Source organism: Pteropus vampyrus, unplaced genomic scaffold (assembly GCF_000151845.1).
Source record: "Pteropus vampyrus isolate Shadow unplaced genomic scaffold, Pvam_2.0 Scaffold242, whole genome shotgun sequence".
NCBI classification, from domain to species: Eukaryota; Metazoa; Chordata; class Mammalia; order Chiroptera; family Pteropodidae; genus Pteropus; species Pteropus vampyrus.
In genome coordinates this window covers 1,891,457-1,907,750 of record NW_011889023.1, presented here as the reverse complement: position 1 = coordinate 1,907,750, position 16,294 = coordinate 1,891,457, and the positions used below count along the sequence as shown (strand labels likewise).

Here is a 16,294-nt window from a genome sequence, read left to right as displayed (position 1 = left end):
TTTTTTTTTTTTTTAATGAGAAACATATAGAATATGTTTAAATAAGAATAAAGAATTAATCTAATTAATTATTTCCCACATTTTCTTTGAGATAAGTTGTATTACTATAGTGTGTGTGTGTGTGTGTGTGTGTTTAAACTTTTGTTACAGTTACCAGTAGCTGGGGTCGGGGTGGAGGGACACAGTGTGCTTAAACCTTAACTGTTGCCCAATATGAATTTGTGAGATGTTTAATGAGTAGACTCTGTCAGTTATATACTGGCAAGAAGTCTGCATCTTGGAGCTACATGATATTGACTTTAGCACTTTTATTTCTAGTCTTTCAAAGTAAGTGACCTTCAGTTTGTGTAAATCCTGTTGCATTCAGTTTATTATTATATGAGGTAGCATGTGAAAAGCACTTAGCGCATTTCCTGGCACATAGTAAGTGCTGAATAATGTTAACCCTTGTTATTGTAAATTCTTTCACAACTGAATTTCTTATCACACTATAGAATACGATATACCCATATTTTGGATGAATTATTTAAGAATCCTGTAATAATTGTGACAGATAAGAAAATTTAAAGCAGTGGTGCTTTTCAAACTACTCTCTTACTTTTCTCTGTCCTCACCCACTAATAGAATTGGAGTTAGGGTGGGTTGGAGACTTTATTCTTCCAGTTGTTCAGGACTCATATCTTGGTATCATCCTGATCTTTCTTCTTCTGTCACTCCCTCACATTTAATATGATAGCAAATAATATTGGACTCTGTTTATGCCCTTTCTCTTCTATAGTCTATTCTCAACACACAGCCAGAATCATCCTTTTTAAATGTAAATCATACCATGTCATTTCCGTCCAAAACCTTCCAATGGCTTCCTATTACACTTTGCATGTATACTAAAGTTCTTATGGCCTACACAGTCATAAGTGTTCTTCTGTTACAAAGATAACTTCATTATTCACATCTGGATTTCCTAATGTTTCAATTAGCTGTCATAGAGCTAGTGTTACATTTATTGTTAAGTGTATAGAGAATATAGAGATATAATTGGACAAGTCTCATTTCATTGTTTCAGAAATTTTTAAGTTTTCTAACATCTGCTTTCCTCTAAAATAAGTTTAGAATAAAGTTGTGTCCAGATATACTTTTAATGAGAACTACATAAAATTTATATAGTATTTATAATTCGGATAGGATTGTCATCTTGTCAGTATTGAGTATTTCTGTCTGGGGATTCTCTGTGTCTTTTCATACTATCAAACTTCAGAACATTTTATCATTTTCTTCCTATATGCCTTTGACATTTGCTTAAGTTAGTCTGTAGGTATGTATTCCACATCCATATTAAAGGGAATATCTTTTAGTGTCTTTACTTGCGTAAGTACTATTATATTCATTTTTACCCTTTTATACGGCAAGTTCCAGAAAACATTTTTTGTTTGTTCATTTATTTAGAAGTATAATTTGTGATTGACTTTTATTAAGCAGATATGAAAGTAATGGAAAACTAAGACGTTAAATATAGAATTGATTTTTACATTCTATTAGTAATTTTAATAGAAAAAGGAATTACTATTGACATATATTCTTTGTTCACAATAAATTTACATTGTAAAATTAGAATCACAAGGGGTAGTTTAAAACTGAAAATGATTTTTGCTTTTAAGTGTAGTTGTTACAAAGAAAATTACATAAATCATGTGAGAATGTATAGAAATATTTAAAAATATTTTATGTTCTGTTCTTGATATTTGAAGGATAGTAATGGAAACTTGGAATTAGCAGTGGCTTTCCTTACCGCGAAGAACGCCAAGACCCCTCAGCAGGAAGAGACAACATACTACCAAACTGCGCTTCCTGGCAACGACAGATACATCAGTGTGGGCAGCCAAGCAGACACAAGTACGTTTACTTCTCTTTCTTAATATTTTAGTAAGAACATGATAAAAATTTTCCTTGAGAACATGTTTATTTTGTTTAAGCAGAGGTGAAGGACAATAAAAGAACTGCTTTAAACTTGGTTCTTTTTAGTGTAGTTGAAAGGAGCACATGTTTTTATTAGCCATGTTATATTTTTTTGCCAGTTTAGAAGTAAAAGCTTATATTTAAGTTATATATCCTTTCATAGAGCATTTCATATAGTATTTGTTGTTTTGAAATAGGGAATAGCTATAGGTGTTACTCATTACAGATTAAAGAAATAAAAATTTCTAGAATTTTAAATGGGCACAGTTATTTGTTTTATGGATTTTAAATGTTGGTAGAGGCCTTAATATTACTTTTTAAGGTAAAATATTCTAATTACTGATAGGTTTATCATTTAATACAACTTCCTTTCCCTCAATCCCCACCCCTTCCCCAAATAAAGATTTTGAAAAAAGTTTTATTACCATGTAACAAAATAAATAAACACACATATGCACACACATATACATACATATAGATGGAAAAATTTACATGGGATTTTAATTTTTGTTCATAATATGAGCACTTTATCCTTATATAGCACTAAGTTTTTAAAAGTATGGTCAATTACTTTCATATTTCATTATGATATAATAAAGACTATAAAATGTAGGTGTTTTTATGCATTCCGGATTTGAGAAGTTTGATTACTAACTTGTATTTGAAGAGAATATTTGATTTTGTTTATTGACTTTCTCAAAATTAGGAAACAATCAGGAAGAACCCATTTACATAGATGTTTACAGCTAGTGATTGGCATTAAAACACTGATTAATGTTTGTTAATAAAATATTTTCATTTCAAATTTTCAGGGTAATCTTAATATTTTTGCTTCACAAATGACCTTATGTCAGCCAATGCTGGAATACTTCTTTCTCACATAGATAATAGGTAATGGGAGAAGTTTTATATGTGTGAGACGGACCAATTGCAAACTGTGCTTTGGCCCCTGTCTTTATCTCTAACTTCATTTTCTACTGTTTTCATCCTCTTACTTTACACTGCGATAAAACGGCAGGGCTTGAAGTTCTTATCCACCCAATGCTATTTCATTTTTTTTTGTCTGTACACTTCCTGTTCCTTCTCTTTGGAATCCCCTCTAACCTTCACCTCCAGCCTAATTTCTTCTGGTTTAAGATTTAGCTCAGGATTTGCTGGCTCTGGAATGTTTCCTCTGTCTCTAGGTTGGATGCTTCTCTAGCACCCACAGCATACTTTTGTCTTAGCGAGTACAGTGTTATTCTGAAATTATTTCCTTGTGCCTTTCTTGCTTACCAAACAGGAAACTTAATGAGACAAGAGACCATTGATGTTCCTTCAATCAGGCTAGAATGTCATAGTTTCTCAACAAGTTTGTCAAATTATTTTTGATAATATATATTTAAAAAGCTGTTGCAAAACCAATGAAAGGGAACGAGCTTGTTGCAAGAAAAAGAAAAATGAAGTGGTAAAAACGTGGAAAAAGAGAAGTGGTATAAATTGAGGAGGAATTAGTATATGAGAATAACATCTCATATCTTTTAAGGTTCTGAGACTTGGGGAAAATGAAATTAGTTACGTGGAAGAAATGAAAAATAGAATGATTTTGATTGAAGGCAGCTGGTGAAAGTGAAGGAAATAGGAAGTTGATTAAACAAGGTTCAGTGTTTTAGCTGAAAAGATGAAAAGATTTTAGAATGATAGCTGTAAATTCTTAATATAGATGATAGGCTTTGTGATATGCAGTGGAGAATTAGGATTTTAAGACTGTTGTGAACAAAAGAAAATGTCTTATTTGCCTTGTGAAAGTCAGAAAATACTGTTTAAGCCAGGTGTTAACACCTGTTCAAGATTTTTGACGATAATGAACAGAGAGATTTAAATAGGTGCTCTGAGGGAGAAGGCAACCTGATTTCAGAAGATGTGTCCCATTTGCTCATAATTACATTTTTTTTTTTGCATGTATGCATGTGCTGCTCTTGAAAAATATCCACTAAGTAATTTTATATTTCACTTGAAAGAAATGGTAGAGAAATGGGGTTTCTGGTTTTATCTAAACTGATTGTCTATTGTATTAAGCAAATTGCTTGCTGTTGTGGTTTCTTTATCGATAAAATGTGCTATCCTTCTAACCATATGCTAATTCATATGTAATAATTCAATAATTTGGATAGTGTATCCATAAAGTTGGTTTGAGATTAGTGAGAAAAAAACTGTTGTTGAAATATAATGTGATGATTGTATTATTAATAATATTAGTATCAAACTGAGAAAAATAGCTAATGAGGTAACAGTAATTCTTTTCCATTTAACAAATTTGTACCATATTTTCTAAAGTTCTAACTATGGCTGCCTTTTAGAAATAGTCTTGATTCAGCATTTAAATTCCATAGTGTCATAATAATGTTACATGGTTTAAAACCGAGAAAGCGAGATGTCATGCGTTCAGCAGATTCTTTAAATAACTATGCTATTATTGCTGAGAAAAATAAAATTTTTTGTGCGTATTTTTAATTCTTGGAAAGAGTGGCAAAACTTGTGGGAAGGAAATCATTACAAATAACTATGTATTTAAACACAGGCCTCTATTGAAAAAATTGTGTACGTGCTGAAGGAGTGTGTAGTACGGGAGTAATCAGAGTATGGGGAGGTTTTCTAGATATAAAAACCCTTTATGAGCATTTTTTAAATTTTATGTGAAATATATTGTTATTTGAAAGTTGACCAAAGTTTAACTTATTTCACTTATTTCTTTCCAATATGGCAGGTTTATATTTTTTAATTCTTTTTTTTTTTTTTTTTAAGTATAAGTCTGTTATTACCAGGGCTAATGCATAAACAGAGCCTTGCTAACTTTAAGTGTGTTTATCTATAGCAGTGCTGACAAAACATCTTATATTTTGAAATAAAAGTCTCTAATGCAAAATGCATATGATTCCTTATTGATATAATCTGAAATATAGCTGTTTATAACTGAGGGTATCTTTTAGAAGGAATAAAATACATGTTTTTTTTAATGACTAGAAAAATTTATCTTTTAAACTAACATTCCATAGAAGTCACATTTGGAACTGGTGGGGAAATTTTCATGTGTGTGTACCCGGGTACATCAGTGGGTAAAGTAAGTCATTCTACTTGATTTGAAGAACACATATTTGTGAACCTTCATTTAATATTGAAGAAGTCATTACATTTTCAGTAATTAGTAGGACAATGATTGGCCTTTTTAGTGCATTTTTACTTTTCAAAGGTTTTTGAGAGAAAAATGAAACATTTCAAGAAAAGCTTGTACTTTGCATAGCAAGGAATTAAGAAGTAGAGTACCTGGAGTCTTTATCTTGCTTTGGTAACATTCCATAGTATAATCTAATACTCAGTTAAATTCTGGGAAAAGGTCAAAATCATTTTTAGTATTATTAGCAAAAATTTTTGGCACCTTTTCTTCATTACTTGGGTCTCTTGTCCATATCGTGGATTATCAAATGAATGCCTTCTACCTCCAGCTTAAATTGGAAATAAAATTGTATTGGCATTTTGCAGTAAAAAAGTATTAATGCAGAGGACACTAGGAAATAATGCAGGATATTCAGAGATCATAAGTGTACTTAATAGTCAGAGGAGAGATTCTGTGCAATTTTTGTGTCATGGCAAAGTCTCATAGTCATGACCATAGAAAGCTTTTGCCCAGTTTGAAATCAAATAGTAATATTCTTTCTTTCGTGACCATTAAATTCTTCTGAACTTTTTTAAAACAGGAAAAAAACAGTATATGCCCGCCAGAACAAGATGTGCCACAATTGAGCAATCAAAGTATGGATCAAAAGATAAGAGGGATTTAGGTAGGTAATTTTAACACAGAAAGTAATGCCACATATTGGCTTAAGTTTTAGAGAAATTGGTATAACACATTGGAATGAGTGTTAAGTGGTCGACTCCACAAATTTAGCATTAGTGTATTTTTTCCCCTCAAAATGAACTTGAATTATCTTGTAAGGATTGCCTAGAAAGTGAGAAAAATATTGAAGTTCTTTCCTAGAACTCTGGTTTTTGTTATAGTCATTAGTCAGCTTAAAAGTGATTTAAAGCACAAATAATAAATAGATCTAAATCTAGTGCTATCATTCCTACTGAGGGTAAATAACAGGTTAAGTAGTATAGGATTTTATTAATTGAACACTGATATCTTTTCCATTCCTCAAATGTATTAAACAAGTGACTGCAGATAGGAAAAAAAAAAAAAAAAAATGAATGCCATGAAAGTAAATCATTTTTCCCATAGAGATTTCTAATATATTAAATTATTTTGAAGATTCACCAAAAGTCCAGATTAAGCTTAAAAATGAGATGTTACAGTGGTGTGAAGTCACTTGTAACCGATTGTATTGAATTAGGTTTACATCCTATTGGACATGTACTATAAAAATGACTTGTATAACTTTATGAATTTTCTTTCATTTTAGGGCAGAACGATAGCCCTGGTCTTTGAACTCTTTGTTGACTAATACAGAATGTTAACTTTATTTTTTTTCACAATCCAAGTTGGAAAACAGTAAAATTGATGACAAAATTCAGGACTTGCTCCTTTACTATTTACTTTCCTTACCTACCAATGCCGCCATTATAATTTTAGCATCTATTAAAAAAAGAACAAGACCATTTAGAGCTGAGCTGTTCAACGTAGTTGCCGATAGCAACTGTAAATGTAAATTAATACTAAATAATATTAAAATTCAGTTCTCTCTCTCTCTCTCTCTTGCACTAGACACATTTTAAGTGCTCAATACTAGTCACATGTGACTAATGGCTACTGTATTAGACAGTACAGATAAAAGTACATTTCTGTTATCACGGAAAGTTCTATTGGACATCACTGTTTTAGAGATCTCAGTTCAACAGTGAGAAGATTGGAAAAGTAGGAACATCTTAAAAGCTGAGGGCAGAGTAGAATAGGAGAATGTTTATGTCTTCTTGCTTTTAAATATCCTTTTAACATAACTTATATGCTATTTGTTCTTTCACTTACTAGAAAAAAATTTTAGATGGATAAAGCATGTTTTCAAGTCTTCTAATTAGTTCACTGTGAAGATGCCTTACTAAATTTTATCTCTTCTACAGTTTAGATACTAACTTTAATTTGCTTAACTTTTCTTTGTTTATTGCCTACTACGTATCAAATACTTTCTTTAGGCCATTAAAAAACACAGAGAGTTTCAGTTTACATAGGTGGAAGACAGTAAAATAAATAATGTCAGGTAGTGATAAGTTTATGAAGAACATTAGAACGGGGTAAAGGGACAGAGGGTAATGGTGTGGTTGTAGGTCAGGCAGGGATATGGTATTTTAGATAGAGGGCTGGTAAGGGAATGTCTCTTGAATGAGGTCACATTTGTACATATAACCTGAGTGCAGTGAGGGAGTAAACCATCCCAGACTATCACTTCAAGGCAGGATTGTATTTGACCGACATGTTGATAGTGAGGACATAACCATGGTTGAATCAGAGAGTGAGGGTGAGAATGGCAATATTCTCATTTCTGGTCCCCTGCTAACCATCTCTGTGTTTATATTTGCCTCTCTCTTAAGAGCACCCACATTGCTTCTGGCAACCTAGTGTTCTTTTTCTTTTCTACAGCTCTTCCTAATTTCCCAAAACAATTAGTTTGCAGTTCTATCAGTTTTTTAATGCATATTTTTTCCTTTAGTTGCTCCTACCCTGGTATATATTCTTATTACAACTCTTCTCAGACTCTTGTTCAACTACTTTAACTACTGACAGTGTTCTTTCTACTTTTGTCACTACCCTGTCTAGAAATCTTTGCTAGTGGTAAATATAAATTTGGCTTACTTAAAAAAATTATTTCCCTTATGTTTAGCCCTATATAGATAAGGAAAACAATAGAAAAACTTTTTTTCCTTCTAAAATCAAAATCTTTGCATATATTGCAGTTCAACTGGATTATGAACTAAATTAGGTTTTGTGAATTGATTTCAATACCTCATTTTTATTGAAAATACTGTTTTCATGGGAAAATCAATTATGAATTATAAACAATTGTATACATTTGAAGTCTGATAATTGTTAAGCTGATGTCTGCCTATATTTTGGAGTTAGCAGACAAGTATTTGGTAATATTTAAGTTTTACTCAAATGGTGATTATTTAGAAGGTGAAAGACTTATTAGGGTGCAGTTATGTTTGGGTATATGTATATTTCTGATTTTACAGGAAAAAATCTTTTAATTTGGGCAGTCTTGAAAATGTTAGAGACTACTGTTTACAGGCTTTTGTAACGTGATTTTTCTACAGTGTTATTCAAAACTAACATGCTTGTGCTTTTGAGTTGGTTCACACTAATACAAGAGGGAGGGTTGGTCAAAACAGAGTTTAGCATTTTTCCAAGGTCCTCTCTCTTGGCACAGATACAAAAATATTCATAATACTTTGGTACTTGGATGGAATTGTTATATAGGCTAAATTTTTATAATTGACTTTTGCTAATTAGAAGTAGTTTAAAGCCAAGCTTATTCTCTGTTCTCTTTTGAGCATAAGCAAATACGAAAATCAGAGGGCTAGTTTTCATTATGAAATTGATAGTTCATTACATGTTTTATAGCAGTTGTTCTGCTAACTCCAGAAAAAGAAGAAATTCAGGTTTAACCATTCTATTGAACTAATATTTTATTTTCTTAATGTCTTGTCTTATAATCATATGTATTCAGTATGCGAGTAGGTTATAATAGTCTTCTTTCAGGATTGCCATATTGTTCTAAAGTATCCTATGTAAAGAAGCAACTTTATGGGGGTAATAGGAACATCATGGAGAAAATTATTGTAACTATAGTGAAACTATAGATAATAAACAAACGTTCTTCATTACTTGAAGAAGTCTCAGCTTTTCAGTTACGGACCAGAAGTTTCTGGTCAGCTAACCTTTCTAGCAGTAAAGACGACTATTGCTTGTTTCTTCCTCTGCTCGTATTCAACAATACTTCTGACACCAGATGTGTTTTTTCCTGGACAATTCAACATTAGCTGGGTATCCTTCAATTCAATTCAATTCAATTCAATTCAGTTCAGTTCAGTTCAGTTCAGTTCAGTTGATCTATCAACCTAGATAAGATCCCACAAGTTAAGGGCTGAGTCCCACAAGACTGTCCCCATTTTAGATGCCATTCACAAGTAATGAGTCCCCAGGTTACTGTACAAATTGGGTTCTCATGACTCCTCAAGTTTGATAATTTACTGTAATGGTTCACAGAACTCAGGAAAACACTTAATGTTTACAGTTTTATTATGTAATAAAGGACATGATAAAGGATACAGATGAATAGCCAGGTGAAGAGGTACATAAGGAAGGGTCCCAAGTGCAGAAGTATCTGTCTTGTGGAGTTCGGGTGCACCACCCTCCCAGCATGTGGATATGCTCCTAGCATCTTTATCACTTACCTTCCTCCTTGAATGGATTGTTTACCCATGCATGATTTTATAACATCATGCATTGGTAATTTGGAAGATTCTCTTCCAAGTGTTGGAAGAATATCTGCATTATAAAACACATTGAAATTGTTACTATCACTTGATTTCATCAGAAAAGCCTTTAAGTCTTGGGACAATATCAGACTCATCGTGGCGAAAACAAGTTTAATGATGTTCTTATTTTTGCTTGAAAATTCCATATTGATCATTGGCAACAAATACTCTTATTTGTTCTCCAAGTGACAGGCTCACTTTGTTTATTTTTGAGAAAATGTCTGCCAAATACTGAAGTATGAATAATCATAGTTTGCAGTTTGTCATTGTTTTTTCAAGTAAAAATAGTGTTCCATGAAAAAAGTCAGCTAGTTCAGTTTGCACCTCAAGCATTGCATTGGTATTCGTATTTTTAGCAACAGCATACTTTGGATATAGAGCAGAAGTACTACCTATTTTTGTCACATAGTATTAAAGAACATGTAAATCAAGTTTTCAATTTAATAAAATTAATTTCCTCCTTTTTATCAAGGATTTAAGAGAAAATGACTTTTTTTTACTAGTAAGCATGCACAGTTATGAGTAATACAGTGAACTGTACACTCAACTTGGTGTTCCTGCCTTGATCAGTGCTAAGATACTGCAGTTTCAGGCACTCTCGTTTTGCATCATCAGTGCAAATATGATAACAGTAGAATAGGCAAGTAACATGTTTTATTATAAGAATATCAAGTATTATAATGAGAATTATTTTTTTACTTAAGGAACCCGCTTCTGTCAGGATCCTGGGGATCCACAGGGATCTATGAACCACGCTTGGAGAACTGCTAGTATGGAGGAAAGACCACTTGATTTAATAGTTAAAAGACTTAAATTGAAGCCTGTCTACCATTCTTTATTCTTATATTAGACTGTTTCTTAGAACTTTAGTTACCCTATTTATGAAATAGGGTTAAAACATCTCTCCTTGTCATTTGCTTTATGTTGCTTTAGTTATAATTGAAAAATTATGAAGATCTCTAAGTTGTTGCTATTTCTGAATGAGTTTTTTGCTCTATCTAGTTTAGTTTACTTGTCAATCATTCATGAGACAGTAAACACTCCAGATACTTTCAAAGAAGAAAGTTTTTTACTTATTTTTAATTTTTTAAATTTAAGTATAGTTGTTATACAATTTATCTTGGTTATATTAATTTCAAGTATACAATATAATGATTTGACATTTTAATACCTTACAATGTGATCACTCCGCTAATTCTAGTAATTGTCTGTCACCATGTAAACTTATCGCAATATTATTGACTATATTCCCCTACCCTTTTTCACCTATCCTTCACCCCTCCCTTCTGGTAACCATCTCTTTGGTCTCTGTTTCTATGTCTGTTTTTGTTTTGTTTGTTTTGTTCTGTTTTTAAAATCTGCATGTAGGTGAAACCATACGTTTTTCTTTCTATTTCTAACTTATTTGACTTAACCTAATACTTTCTAGATCCATCCGTGTTGTTGTGAATGGCAAGATTTCATTTTTTTTTTATTGCTGTGTAACATTCCATTGTATATATGTACCACATCTTCTTTATCCAGTGATCTATCAGTGGACAACTAGGTTGCTTTCATATCTTGTCTATTGTAAATAATGCTTCAGTGAACACAGGGTGCATACATCTTTTTGAATTAGTGTTTTTGTTTTTGTTTTGGATAAATGTCTAGAAATGAAATTGAAGGGTTGTGTGTGTGTGTGTTTAGTTTTTTTTTTTTTTAGTTTTTCGAGGAGTCTCCATACCATAGGGGCCGCATCAGTTTGCATTCCCATCAACTTTGCACAAGGGTTCCCTTTTCTCCACATTCTCACCAACACGTTATTTGTTGACTTTCTGTTAATATTCACTCTGACTGGTACGAGGTGGTATCCCATGGTTTAAATTTAAAACAGGATTCACAAATCACTGGAAGGGCTGGTGGAAGAATCTGTAGCTTGGCCTTCTGAAATGACTTCCAGATTTTCACAGGACTGGTCAGTCAAGGAAGCTACTCCCTCTGTCACGTCAGGAAGGTAGTGAATCAGGAGGCTGCCACTGAGACTCCTGATTCAAGAACATACATCTGTAGCTGTAGCCCAGGGACTAAGCAGCCAGGATTAGGTAACTGCCACTGAGCTGTGCCTAGACATTCAAATGCAGAGTCTAATTGCCACTTCCCTATCTTTTGACATCCCTGAAACTGGAAAATGGACACTGGGATGCTACCGTGGAACAACCCTCATTTGTTCAATCATGTTGGAGAAAACAGCCAACAGCAGCAAGATAATCGCTTCCTCCTCACTTTTACTTTCCAAATCTCATATTAATGCATCCACTTGGTAGACTCTAAATTTTATTCAGAGCTTTAACCAAGAAATCAAGAACATAGATTTGTTTTCTACTTTCAAACTTCTGTAGTTGAAGAAAACCTTCTAGGAGGATGAGAGAATCGAGTCTGAGGGCTAATTGATTATATCCCCCAAATCTGTTTTTCTGCTGCTTTGTGCTTTTCAAATTATTTCCCGTACTTTCATTATTGTTTTACTCACCTAAGTTATAGTCATTATTTAATGACCATGATAATTCTCATTTTATGAGGCCGTTTCATGCCTCTCTAGTCCTAGCTGTGCGTCTTCATCAATATTTGAGTTGTGCTGAAAGGCTACACCCAGGTGACACCCATCTACAGCTGTGGTCTAGGTGGACTTAGAGTTTGTAAGCCAGACTTAGGAAACCTTTGGTCTGCTGGTGTGTGTAGACAAGCTCTATCATTTCAGTTACCTTGTTTGTTCCACATTTTATTTGATGGAACACCTTCCATGGCTAACTATTATTTCTAATATTCTTGTAAAGTACTGTTTGGAGAAAAAAGTGTGGATAACAGTAGATGTAGAATTTTTTTTTTTTGAAACTGTCATATATATTATTTCTTGCTCATTAAGTATAGGATTTCTTTTCTAGTATCTTTATAAAACCTTGTAGCTAGATGGTAAAATGCAGGTACCTTATCTTCCACTCCCTACCCATTTTATTTGTTTCTCTCTGATAAAATTTCAGGATTACACAAAAAAAATAATTTTAACATGTCTCAAATACAAATAAAATCAATATAAAACTTGTCCAAAATATCAATAAGCATAATTCCAACCACACAAAAATAAGGTAATAACAGTTATACTTCTTTTCTCTTTCTCATAATATTGTGTTGTAATCCTCTACTTAGCAACATATTATAGTTTCTGTTATTTAAATGATAATAATAATATTACTGGCATCTTTTGGGTTAAAGAAATTGACCAGTTTGTATTGGGGAATTGGATTAAAAAGTGGTTTTTCTGAAAATGGTTATAGTTATAGCCTTTATTCTTTGGAAAAAAGAATTCTTATAGCATCAAGACTATTTTCTTTTGTTAAAAAAGAAAACTCACTTATTTGTATATTTCTTTTTGTGAAATGAAATCCTTTTTTAAAAAATTAAAAAACTGCATGTTTATTAAATAATTCAGAGGGTACAGAAGTTTTTAATATAGAAATAAAAGATCCTTACATTTTCTCCTCCCACAACCCTCTTCAAAATTAACCACTGTTAATAGTTTGGTACATACTTCCAGACATTAAAAAATATATAAGTAAACATATACATGTAGTTGATTAGTTTCTAAAAACATAATTTTGAGAGCTCAGTTGTTAAATTATTATACTTTGGTAGATAATGTCTAAGGAGTAGTATGGATGAACTGTAGTGTATTTGGGTTAACTTTGGAAAGCATAAATATAATTGTTTAATTATGTCGATTTCAATTTTTGTTAATAAATAAATTTTTTTAGCATTTTTTTCTGCTCATTAGTTTTTAATCAGAGACTTCATGGTAAATATTGAAATTCCTCTGCAATGAAAAATATGCTGTATTGCTTTAGGTATATTTTAGAGAAAAACATTAAATTTTGAAGTATAACCAATTTACAGTGGTTTTGCATTCTCTTCAGAGAGGCTCTTACACAGAATTAAGTTGGTGCTGACTTTGATTTGAAAGCATATATTGAGTATAAAATCTCCATGATAAGAATTACCTTTCATTTGTTTGACTTTTGATTTTGAGAAAGATAGTTTTGCTTTTCAGATGTGATTGATCTCACTGGAGATGATAAAGATGATCTTCAGAGAGCAATTGCCTTGAGTTTGGCGGAATCAAACAGGGCATTCAGGGAGACTGGAATAACTGATGAGGAGCAAGCCATTAGCAGGTAAAAACATAATTTGTATAAAGTAGATATAAGTACTATTTATAAATAGAAATAATAATTGGCTTTAATTTCAAAACACACAAAGATATACTTTGTTATTCTAAATAAACTATTAATATACTTCAGTATTGTTTTTATATTTTATGTAACCAAAAATTTCATATTGTAGTTCCAGTTGCATTTGAGGCTTAATAGATTTTTAGGATTTTGAAATGGCATTATGTGTCATTAAATTCGGGTGTATATTTTAATATTTCTTTGATTTTTTTCCTTTCTGCCCCTGTTTCTTTTTGGCTACATTGTCCAATTCAATTTATAGTCATTTATATTAGATGTCAGTAAAACTATTCTGTAAAGGACCTATAGTAAATATTTTAGGCTTTGTTGGCTATATGGTTGCTGTCACAATTACCCACTCTGGTGGTGTAGTGCAAAAGCAGCTACAGATGATACTTAATTTAATGAGTATGGCGGTGTTCCAATAAAGCTTTATTTATCAAAACAGGCTTCCAGCTATATTTGCTCATGACCCATAGTTTGCCAACCTCTGATCTATAATATGATAGTATATTTACAGGGTTTTTTTTTAATCGGCAAGATCCCAAGATGTGTGATAGAAAGCATCTTTTGATTTTAGTTTGAAACAGTTTGGTCCACTAGAGGATTAAATAAATAAATTTTATCACAAAACAATATTGATTTAAAAAAAAAATTTTAATTATAATCTTCTAAACAACTGTTTAGGAACTCATTAGTAACTCTTACTGAAGAAGAAATTTTATCTCTTAAGAGGTTAAACGATTTGCCAAAGGCACACAGGTTGGTAGCAAACTGTACCAGCTTTCTCAGATATTATCCCTGGGCACAATATCAGTAGTATACTTTTTAGTAATCCGAAATTACTGTACGTTAGGAGATGTCTTAAAATTCTTTGTTTAATAAAGGTACATAATTTTTTTTAGTAATATTTTGAAGTGTCTACTACTTTGGAAAGTACCTTGTAAGACGTTGTATTAAGATAGAAGGACTTGATTAAAATTCATAACCTCTTTATTTGTGGCTAATATTATTTAATGCCAGTAATTTAAATGAAAACCAAAAATGTATAGGCTGTTTTTAGACATTTTAGTTAGGCTTATTTTGTGAAGGATTTGGAGAAATTATAAAATTAGTTTTGTCTTAAAAAATAGATTGGAAAGAAATAACTATCTTGAATAATTATATGTGTTGATAATACTTAAGCTTTGATGAGGAATGTTTTAAACATGATATACATGAGTTGGATTTCATATTTGAGGGGATTGATCTATTATATGAAAAAGATTATAAAATCGAATATATGCTGCAATACAGATATTTTAGAAAGCAAATGTATGTTTTTGTTTATATGAATTTATATTAGAACACAAATTAAAAAATCTGAAAGCTTATATGCCAAACAGTATAAGCAGTTTCATATTATATTTTCTAATTTTAGAACAATATGTACTAATTAGACAATGAAAGGTAAAAATAACTTAAAAATTAGAGGATTAAGATTATTCCTAATGTGTTAAGTTCAATGTATATGTTATATATTGTTTTAGATACTCATTTTTGTCCTAATGAGAAAAAAAATCTCTTAAGATAATGCTCTTTTTTATTCTTGGTCCTTTAATTTCTAATGTACTTTTAAAATAGTAAATATTTTATAAATATTTTTATTATAGATTACAGAGATTTGGCATAGTGTAAGTTTACATAAAATTGTACTCTGTAGAACTAAAAAGTTGTTAATTTACTGTTGCAAAATATAATTTTTTCTTGGTGTGTATAGGTTTTATAATTAACATTAAAAAAGTTAAGTGCAAAATGTGCAGTTAATAAGCATGTATTTAAATCACATTGTATGAGAAAAAAGAGATTGTGAGAATTTTAAGTAAACTTTTGGCAAAGATATGTTTGTCCCTGGGTTTCATTAAGGCTTAGGACTTAAGTTCAAAAGAGAAAGTGACACATTTTAAATAAGGAAAAAAAAAAGGTATATATCATGCTTAAAAGTAAGTTTAACTATTTGTTCATTACCCAAGTTCACATGACAAAATCTTGCCAAATTAAATTCTAGAATCATTTGACTGTGGTTATATTTCAATAGACATGCTTTCATATGAATTCACATATTTGGAATACTACATTTTATATAATTAGATGAGATAAAGCCTGTCTTTTTTACATCTTACAATCCTGTGTTTAGGCACGCATAAATTTCATGGTATAATTTCTTAAACATTTTTAAACTGTGCTTTTTAATGTAATTACTCCTTAGTTTTAGGAGCGGATGTATTTATAATTATCTCTTGGTTGTCATTGCTTAGGTAGGGAACAGGTAGAGTATGGATAGGTGAAATTTGCTAATAAACTACATTGTAACTGGCTTGTGTCTATAGCATATTTCTTGTGAAAATGGCTTGCCTCATGAAGTGACTTTGAACTAGCTTGGTAGAAGAAGGGAAGGCTAGGTTCTAGTTAGAATTTTTAAAAAGAGCACACTTCCAGCTATTTCAAGAAATATGATAGACTAAGACACATTTTTCTAGTGGAAACAACCAGAATGTATTGTTTCTTTGGGATATAAAATTTATTAAGAT

General features: G+C 31.5%; 1 protein-coding gene across 8 annotated transcripts in view; it reads left to right on the top strand.

Annotated features, from left to right (window-relative positions):
• Window positions 1–16,294, top strand: part of USP25 (ubiquitin specific peptidase 25) — a 91,469-nt gene that overhangs the window by 1,589 nt on the left and 73,586 nt on the right. For 3 of the 8 annotated variants that reach the window (XM_011374254.2, XM_011374256.2, XM_011374257.2), the window contains exons 2-4: window positions 1,746–1,890; window positions 5,688–5,771; window positions 13,544–13,667. In XM_011374254.2, the coding sequence (XP_011372556.1) occupies window positions 5,702–5,771; window positions 13,544–13,667 (194 nt within the window). In that variant the 5' untranslated portion in view covers window positions 1,746–1,890; window positions 5,688–5,701. Of the gene's footprint in view, window positions 1–1,745; window positions 1,891–5,687; window positions 5,772–13,543; window positions 13,668–16,294 lie in introns of those variants that run through there. The other 5 variants (XM_023519973.1, XM_023519972.1, XM_023519971.1 and 2 more) reach the window with 3 other exon arrangements.